Genomic DNA, 10000 nt, shown 5'->3' on the forward strand with positions numbered 1-10000 from the left:
GTTCTGCATGGCCCTTTCCGAAACGTGCCCCTAAACCCTAGTCCTACACACTTCCACTTCGTTTGCGCGTTCACACGAGGGTCCGCCACATTAAGTATCATCTGAAACGAATTTTGAGTCGAGTGAAGTGCCTAGGGAGAGGGGCTACCACGCCTCCAGGAGCAAGTCAGCATGGATGCTGTCTTGAAACGCAGGTGCAACTGTTTTCAAGTGTTCGTGCAGCTCGCGTATCTCCCTGCCAGTTGTTTTTTGGTCCGTATGACAGCATTTACAGACAAAAGCGTGATTTAAGCTACATTGTAACAACTCATGTTTAGTTTGATACTCAGTAAAATGTGCAAGATCGTACAGTAATATTTAAACACACGTGCCGGTCGCATTTACAGCACTTTTATAATTTGATGTTAAATAAAGCATAAAATGCAACTCCTCACTCGTAGTAATGAAAGGAGAGAAGAGGAATGTATATCCTAATACACAGGGATGTCAATTTCCTTCTCCGTTCAAGCCCATCCGAAATGTAGCGCTGTTTTAACCCCCTAACCCTTCAATGCGAGTGTTCTCCGCACCCACGAGTGGACTTGAAAAGGAAGTTCACTCGCTAACCGAGTCGAAGTGAGTAGGGATCCGTTTCGGAAAGGGCCTATGTTTACACACGTCAGTGTTGAGGAATCCTAATGGAGAAACCTCATACTGAACATTTACACACGTCAGTGTTGAGGAATCCTGATGGAGAAACCTCATACTGAGCATGATGCAATCTGACTAATCTCCTCAGCAGGTACTAAGTGTGGAGCCATCAGTCATCCATCAGTGTGATGGAGCACAGCTGCTGCAGATGCTGCATCAGTCATCCATCAGTGTGATGGAGCACAGCTGCTGCAGATGCTGCATCAGTCATCCATCAGTGTGATGGAGCACAGCTGCTGCAGATGCTGCAGTTTCCAGACACTCAGGACCAGATGATCCTCCAGCTGCTCCACTCATCATGTGGGTCAACTGCTCACTGCTACACTTTAAATGGGCAGTTTTGTATTATCATATATAATCAATATCTATGATGAAACCAATATTTAAATGTGATGAGTTAGTATGTGCTCTGATTTTATGTAATATGTGAATAAAATGTGCTACCCTACAGTGTTGATGAGTGCCATCACTGACTACTTCCAAAGCCCTGCACACTCCTCCTCTCTAGATCAAGCACCTACAGATGCACTATGGAATCCCCTCTAGTTAACACACCAGTCTGTTATAGCTGGGTACACAGCTACACCTCACCAGTAACATGTACACAATGTGGGAATCATCATCATCAACATGTACAAACACAACAGGGGAAGGTGTTTACAGGTGCAGTAACATTTCCACAATGTGGGTATCATCATCATCACCAACATGCACAAACACAACAGGGGAAGGTGTTTACAGGTGCAGTAACATTTACACAATGTGGGTATCATCATCATCATCAACATGTACAAACACAACAGGGGAAGGTGTTAACAGGTGGGGACCCAGTTCTGCATTCCAGTGCCCTCTAGTGGACAGAAACCATATGGCATCTGTAGGGAGGGAGACAGCAGAGACCACATGAGGCCTAGAACCCTGGACTACAAGAACACTAACATGCACCCACAACACTAAAGAACCCTGGACTACAAGAACACTAACATGCACCCACAACACTAAAGAACCCTGGACTACAAGAACACTAACATGCACCCACAACACTAAAGAACCCTGGACTACAAGAACACTAACATGCACCCACAACACTAAAGAACCCTGGACTACAAGAACACTAACATGCACCCACAACACTAAAGAACCCTGGACTAGAAGAACACTAACATGCACCCACAACACTAAAGAACCCTGGACTACAAGAACACTAACATGCACCCACAACACTAAAGAACCCTGGACTACAAGAACACCAACATGCACCCACAACACTAAAGAACCCTGGACTACAAGAACACTAACATGCACCCACAACGCTAAAAAACCCTGGACTGAAAGGTGTGTGTGTGTGTGTATTACAATAGCCTTGGAGAAAGAAACCGTAAACATGTGCACACAGCTGACCTACATTAGTGGACTGTGTTTCAATGGTTGAGCTCACTGAGCTCTCTAATAAACACATACAGTAGCAAACAGGGCAGACGCTTCCTCTCACAGGGCCTGTGTGTGTGTGTGTCTGTGTGTGTGTGTGTGTGTGTGTGTGTGTGTGTGTGTGTGTGAAAGCTTACTGAGCTCTCTAATAAACACATACAGTAGCAAACAGGACAGACGCTTCCTCTCACAGGGCCTGTGTGTGTGTGTGAGTGTGTGTGTGTGTGTGTGTGTGAAAGCTTACTGAGCTCTCTAATAAACACATACAGTAGCAAACAGGGCAGACGCTTCCTCTCACAGGGCCTGTGTGTGTGTATGTGTGTGTGTGTGTGTGTGTGTGTGTGTGTGAAAGCTTACTGAGCTCTCTAATAAACACATACAGTAGCAAACAGGGCAGACGCTTCCTCTCACAGGGCCTGTGTGTGTGTGTGTCTGTGTGTGTGTGTGTGTGTGTGTGTGTGTGTGAAAGCTTACTGAGCTCTCTAATAAACACATACAGTAGCAAACAGGGTAGACGCTACCTCTCACAGGGCCTGAGTCTGGCTGCCTGCTGTGATCTGTGGGAGCTTATCAGTGCTGGAGTGTGAGGAGAAATGGGCCTGCACTGCCCTCTGCTGGACACTGTGGTTACATGCAGGCTGGATAGCCCTGCAGTCAGTGTGTGGGGCCAGGGCCACGTTCAGTCTCAGAACAGTGCACACACTGTATGGCCACGTTCAGTCTCCGAACAGTGCACACTGTATGGCCACGTTCAGTCTCAGCATAGTGAACACTGTACGGCCACGTTCAGTCTCAGAGCAGTGCACACTGCATGGCCACGTTCAGTCTCAGAACAGTGCACACTGCATGGCCACGTTCAGGCTCAGCCTAGTGCACACTGCAGGTAGCCACTGTGCTCTTTCATCCATTCTGCTACGATTTCCAAGTTGAACATGTTTTTTTTCTTTTTTTTTTTTTGGTGTGCAACAGGCTTTGAACATCTAATCCACAACAAATGAATAATGACAAACTACTACACAATATCTTCCTTATTACTCTAGCAGTTAAATAGGATAAATCAAGTGCAAACACACGATAGAAATGTTATACTATTATTCAGGATGAGATGTCTTAAAATAAGTCAAATGGTTTCCTGAGAAATTGCTAGACAAATGTCTTTGTACTGAAAACAATACCAACTAGATTTTTGATCTTGATATAAGATGAATAGGACTTGGTTTGATTTTATTAGACAAGCTGTTTTCGCAGTGTAGGTGTGTAAGTGGTGGGAGGTGTGTGAGTGTGAGTGTGTGATGGTTCACATGAACCCTGTATGTGCCCTTTCCATAAGTGTGCACACTATCACTCTACTCTGGGGATTAGCAACAGGTCACAGCACTGTGACGTGAAACACGGGGTACCCAAAGGGAGGCTGGACGCTTACAAAGAAACATCAGTGAACAGCTGCCATTCAATTAAGACTTAAATTAATATTTTAATTGTTTAGCATATTACGATAGAAAATGATATATGTATATAAAAAATATAAAAGCCTTACATTGGTGTTCAACATTTGTTCTCTTGACACAATTGTAGGCAAGTCTATTGTGAGTTTGACTTTTCCATAGACAACATCAATAGATCAACGCAGCAGCTCTGAATATTGCAACGGTGACATCTGATATGTCGGCTCTTCCTATCATTGTAAAGCAGAATTCCCCAGGTGTTGGATTGTTCACCCACTAATAGGAAACGTGAGCTGGGTTTAGACCGTTGTGAGACAGGTTATACTGATGATGTGTTGTTGCAATGGTAATCCTGCTCAGTACGAGAAGAACTGCAGGGTTTGAACATTAAAACTGGGGGAAAAAATCCTTAACAGGAAGGGTAAAACTAGCTGCCAAAGCTGTGGGCACTGACTATGTGATTGTGCTCGAAACAGAAGCAGTCACAGAACCACAGCCTTCCTGTTTGTGTCTGTCTGTCTGTCTGTCTGTGTACCCTCTCTGGAGACAGAAACCTATAGCCTACTACGGGCCAGCAGCAGGAATAAAGTGAGCAGGAATAAACTCACATATCTTTTTTTTCTTTTGTATATTTTGTAGGCTTGTTATGCCTTTTAATGAGATAGGACAGTGGATAATGACAGGAAGCGAGTGGGAGAGAGAGCCAGGGTGGCATTCGGAGTCCGGGGCATGACATCAAAATCATACAGACAGTCACAATCACAAGAGCGTGCCGCCACCCAATGTTTTTTTTCCTGCAACAACTTACTTTAAATAGACTGTTCGAATGTGTCGAATATCCAACAACATCCAATATAAAACCAACTTTACTGCGCTACATCAACTTCCGTATTTCTAAAGAGAAAGTGAAAGAGCTTCGCTACATTGGTGGACTGGACACAACTTCACCGATCACGTAAGTTTACTCTAAAATATCAACGACCTGGGGAATGTGAAATAGTTGGCTAAATAGGCTACTCTTTCTTTATGTTGGCTAAAATGGGTCGGTAAGCTTCGATAAAGTCATAATGTAACCAGGCGTCCATTAATAAGATCATTATGAGGTTGAGGAGGCGAGTTTAAGTTTACAGTAGGCTACAGGCTAAGCTAGGTACCAAAAGCCAAGGTAGTTGACATGTAAGGATATGCCTAGCCACCATGTTCTGGTTTAGCCTATTAGGGAAAAAACGAAAACTACAGGTGGAATTGGTCTCATCTCTTGGTGTAATCTGCCCTACAGCGGACCAAGCACTGAAAACACAAAATTCAGTGAATTGCATAGCTATCATCTGACACCTGTGGAATAGGCTACTACCATACCAGCCCATAGCCTATGCCATGAAGTGAACCTGCACATGTGTTAAAAACTACTCAGTTCACTCACTGACATTGTACTGTAGGCTATGTTTTGTTTTTCTCTTTTTGCAGTTCTCAAATATTCTGTTCTTCATGGTGCTGATGAGGAAGTGACTGCAGCTCTGCCTCCAATATGAGTCAGCATGGAGCCTCTGCTGGTGGCCATGGACATTCAAGGTGAGCTCTGTTCTCACTGGGATTATACATCATCTAGTATGACCCTGATCCCTGATGTCAAGTAAGACAGGTCTCCACCTGGAAAGAAAGACTATAGTCCTTAAAATATCTGGATAGGGAATCCTGAGCAGTTAATGAGTTTCTGCTGTATGATGTGTTTATTTTGCTGAAGGCCAGTGGATGAGAGGACACACTCCCCTGCACCCAGCTGTGTGTCTATGAAGAGCGACGACTCCAAGGGTGAGGTCCCCAACTTCGGAGAAGGAGGCAGTCATCCAGAAGCCAGGTAAGAACAGGTCTCCATCTGGAAAGAAAGATTATAACGTCTGTGCAGATATGAATTCCTGTAGCCTGACCGCCTTCCGCTAGCCGGACGAGCCTGACGCTGGGAACTCACCATTGGCAGGGCTCAATCGGAGGGGTGGGAACTCACCATTGGCAGGGCTCAATCGGAGGGGTGGGAACTCACCATAGGCAGGGCTCAATCGGAGGGGTGGGATAAACGGTTGTCTTTCAAATTCCCTCTCCACGCAGTAGGGTAGTGCTACAACCAATCATCTTTTTGTTTTGAAGTAGCAGGATGGGGAATTCACGCTTAACAGTTGCAACTTATGGTCGCAGGTTAGTCGTCATTATGTTAAGCCCGCCCACAGACTCTATACACGATGTGAATGGCCCGATAGAAGTTAGATTTTTCCAGCTCGCAAGCCAACGCAGAGTTGCTTGAATTCCATTTGCTGCCGCTAGGGTGCGTCTAGATTTCTAGGCTAGAATTCCGGAGCATGTGACTATCTGTCATCTAATGTTGAGACATACTTGTACAACCTGAATTCTGAAAAGGTTGGGACACTTAGAATGTGAATAAAAAAGATCTATGATGTGTGGCTCATAGAGTATATTTGTATAGTCCATGTAGTGATGGTATCTTGTAAAATTCATAAATCTTCATGAAAGGCCAGAATTTAAGTGAACCTGGTTTTGTTGGGTAATTGAAAAGAGGTGAATGAATGAGTAATATATATATATATATACATATATATATACATTAAGAATAAGCAAGTCATTTACTGTAGAGGTCATAACAAGTGTTTCTGAAGGCAGCTTCCTGTTCCAGTAGTGTCACATTTTTGGGAATGTTTTGTTTTTGTAACGCATGATTGTGATATGCAGCCAGATCTGGGCTGCTGTAAGAAATCATTGCTTTAATACGTACCGGTAAGTGGCAGGGACCAATCTTAAAGTAAAACCAGAATAAAAAAAAACATTTAGTGCATCATTGCACACATACAATCATAAATACGTATTAAAATGACTGATTTTATTGATTTACTGCTATGATTTACTGCTATGATGTGTTCATTTAGGCCAGACTCCCCTGCACCCAGCTGTGTGTCCATGAAGAGTGACGACTCCAAGGGTGAGGTCCCCAACTTCAGAGAGGGAGGCAGTCATCCTGATCCTAGGTAAGAATCCGTCCTAAGAATTTCCTATTATATTCAGTGAACATATTTGTGGCAATATTGCTCACCATAAATACATCTTCCTGTAAACACTGTTGGCTGATAGCTGACTGCTGATCTGCTGTCCTTATATTTCCTTCAGCATCCTACAGGATGAAAAAACAATTAATCCGACCCTCAGCAAGGTCTATCATGAAGACCTGTCTACATTATTCAAGGTGTGTGTGTGTGTGTGTGTGTGTGTGTGTGTGTGTGTGTGTGTGTGTGTGTGTGTGTGTGTGTTAAATATTCATCCACAGATGACAAAAACTAAATAATCACGACCATGTAAAAACATTATTCTACAGTTATTTTACACAGGTATTTTTATGGTGTGATGTAATCAATTGGAAATCACTGAAGAAATAGAGAATGTTTGTGGACTAGCAAATAGAGAACATTTGCTGATCAAATCTTCATGTTTATTTCATTACTGATGGAATGACTTGTTTTTTGGGAAACAGAAGCTTGAGGAAAAAGTCATGACCTTCATGAAGACGGAACTGAAGAGACTCAAGAAGCTCCTGAGTCATGATTACCCAGAATCCCCTTGTGATGAAGAGGAGGATGAGGAGGACCAGAGAGATGCCAGAGATGGAGCTCTGAAGATTGCAGTGCACATCCTGAGGAACATGAGTCAGGAGATCCTCGCTCAGCAGCTGGAGAAATGTGAGTTTTTTGTTCATTACTTAGCTTAGTTTGTTACACAATTTGAAAAACATTTAAGAATCTGGCAGTTCTAAGTCATGTTCAGTTAATTACTCCAGTGATATCTAATCCAATCAGTGCCAAACGTAACTGGGTTTATTTATTTGTATTTTGAATGAAGTTATTTAAACATCAATGGAATCCTTGAGTGATTGAATTTATAACAGATATTGTCATTTTATTCTTAACTATCATTATGACCGCCGCTAGCGTAGCTAGCGAAGCGGTCATATAGTTGTTGTCAATTTGTCAATTTGTCATTTTTCGTCAACGATTCCCGGGACACCGTAACACCGGAGCGCATGAAACTTGGTGGGCATGTAGCCCCAGTAGAGTTCTATGGAAAATTTTCGTTTCGTCCCCGGGGGTCACTCCACCCCCGCGCTGCCCCCGCCCAAAGCCCAAAAATGACAGTTTTTCCTACATAACTACCTGAACCGTGGCACCGAGGATGACAAAATGTTTATGGTATGTTGTTCTCTAGAGCTTGCATCAACTTAGCGTATAACCAGTCATTTGTGATTTGCCCCCCCATCGTAAAAATTGAAAATGCAATGTAATATTGCTTTAATTGCCCCTATCTTCAGATGAGATGTTATGAACTGCACCAAATTTCGTGTGTATGATTAACCTGACACCCTCTGGGAATATGCCAAGTTTTGTGGAATTTCATCCATGGGGGGCTATAAAATAAATGGATTTATGTGTACATTCAGGACTGTATACCCATCGGCCAGTAGATGGTGGTATTATCTGGAGTCTAAATCCCCCCCTGGGGATTTCAAAAACTGTTCCAAACATCTCAATCTCTGCTAGTTTTTGTCCTAGAAACATATAAGTGACACCATTAGAAACCTTTAATCAACTAGTTTCCAAATATGTTTTAAAAGAGAATGGTTGCTTTGGGTGCAACAAACATGCAGGAACACACACACACACACACACACACACACACACACACATAAATACACACACACACACACGCATACCTACACACACACGCACCACTACATACACACCTGTACACTACATACACACCTCTACATACATACATGTACATAAAACATTATACAAACACATGCACAAACACGCCCACACGCATGCACACATACACCCTTACACACACACACACACACCTACACACACACACACACACACACACACACACACACATGCACACACACATCTTTGAGTACATTTTGTGAGACCACCGGAGCTGAGAAGTGAATGTGTGTGTGATGTACTATAGCCTGTGTGTGTGGGTGCGTTTCTGTGTGCCCATCTGTGTGTTTGCATGTGTGTATATGTGTGTATGTGCATGTTCTGTGTGTGTTCTCTTTCTTTCTCTCCCTCTCTCTCTCTCTCTCTCTCTGTGTCTGTGTTATCTGTGTGTATTCTGTGTGTGTTCTCTCTTTCTCTCTCTCTCTCTCTGGGTGTGCCTGTGTGTGTGTGTTTGTGTGTGTGTGTGTGTGTGTGTGTGTGCGAGTGTGTGTTTGTGTGCGTGTGTGAGTGTGTGCCTGTGCATGTGTGTTTGTGTGTGTGTGTGTGTGCACACGTGCGCATGTGAGTGTGTGTGTGTGTGTGTGTGTGTGTGTTATCTGATATTGGAGTGACAGTGACGGCAGAGAACACAGTGAACATATACTCAGAGACACATTAAACACACACACAAGCAGACACACACTCACACTAGACAGAGAAGCACTCATACAGAAAAGCAAGCGCACACATGCACACACTCATTTACAGTACATACATAAAAGTTGCAGTAGGGATGGAGTAGGCGATGGAAACACAAGCGTGATTGATATTTGCGGAGAGAATGTGCAGGACTGAGCGGCGGTCATATTGTGTATCGCTTTGCGGTACATCTAGTTTTTGACGTCTTCATAAGATTCTGATGTGAGTTCACTGGATGAAAGTTCCCAAATTACTATTAGACACAAACTGCCATGACTACTGAAATGATGTAATCTGTTGCAACATGTTCTGATAAAGGCTACAAGTGCTACTGCAAATGGCTCACTTCACACACTTCTGTAATACATCTGACTTAATTATGTGTCTTTATTTACAGATGGACTTTTTCCTAGATGTCAACAAGAACTCAAAAATAGGCTCGCAAAGAGGTATCATAGTGTATGTGAAGTTATCCCAAAGCAGGGAAAGTCTACTTCTTTGGAGAAGATCTACACAGAGCTCTACATCACAGAAGGGGAAAGTGTAGAGGTGAATACTGAACATGAAGTCAGACAGATTGAGATGGTATCCAAGAGACAAGTAACACAGGAGGAAAAAGCAATCAAATATACGGACATCTTCAAGCCCTTACCTGGACAGGACAAACCCATCAGAACTGTGCTTACAAAGGGAGTGGCTGGCATTGGAAAAACAGTCTCTGTGCAGAAGTTCATTCTGGACTGGACTGAAGGCAAAGCAAATCAAAATATCCATTTCATATTTCCTCTTCCTTTTCGGGAGTTGAACCTGATGAAAGACAAAAACTTCACCCTTTTGGACTTCATTCATCATTTCTTCACTGAAACAAAAGACTTTGCCTTCTCCAACAAGGACCGATACAACATTGCCTTTATCTTTGATGGTCTGGATGAAAGCAGACTTCCTCTGGATTTCCAGCACAATGAATGCATCTACAGC

General features: G+C 43.2%; 2 protein-coding genes across 3 annotated transcripts in view; both read left to right on the forward strand.

Moving 5' to 3' along the window:
• The window catches only part of LOC134087994 (NACHT, LRR and PYD domains-containing protein 3-like), a 20162-nt gene extending 19353 nt beyond the window's left edge, over positions 1-809 (forward strand). The window contains exon 15 of one of the 2 annotated variants that reach the window (XM_062541880.1): positions 779-809. In XM_062541880.1, coding sequence (XP_062397864.1) covers positions 779-788 — 10 coding nt within the window. In that variant the 3' untranslated portion in view covers positions 789-809. The remainder of the gene's footprint in view (positions 1-778) is intronic. The other variant, XM_062541881.1, reaches the window with a different exon arrangement.
• A 3694-nt stretch (positions 810-4503) lies between these two features.
• The window catches only part of LOC134088002 (NACHT, LRR and PYD domains-containing protein 3-like), a 12002-nt gene continuing 6505 nt past the window's right edge, over positions 4504-10000 (forward strand). The window contains exons 1-7 of the mRNA XM_062541891.1: positions 4504-4518; positions 5031-5135; positions 5308-5421; positions 6500-6598; positions 6738-6813; positions 7099-7303; positions 9420-10000. The exon at positions 9420-10000 is cut by the window's right edge and continues 1214 nt beyond it. Of these exons, the coding sequence (XP_062397875.1) occupies positions 5092-5135; positions 5308-5421; positions 6500-6598; positions 6738-6813; positions 7099-7303; positions 9420-10000 (1119 nt within the window). The 5' untranslated portion in view covers positions 4504-4518; positions 5031-5091. The remainder of the gene's footprint in view (positions 4519-5030; positions 5136-5307; positions 5422-6499; positions 6599-6737; positions 6814-7098; positions 7304-9419) is intronic.

The sequence above is a fragment of the Sardina pilchardus genome, chromosome 7 (genome assembly GCF_963854185.1).
Source record: "Sardina pilchardus chromosome 7, fSarPil1.1, whole genome shotgun sequence".
Taxonomy (NCBI): Eukaryota; Metazoa; Chordata; class Actinopteri; order Clupeiformes; family Clupeidae; genus Sardina; species Sardina pilchardus.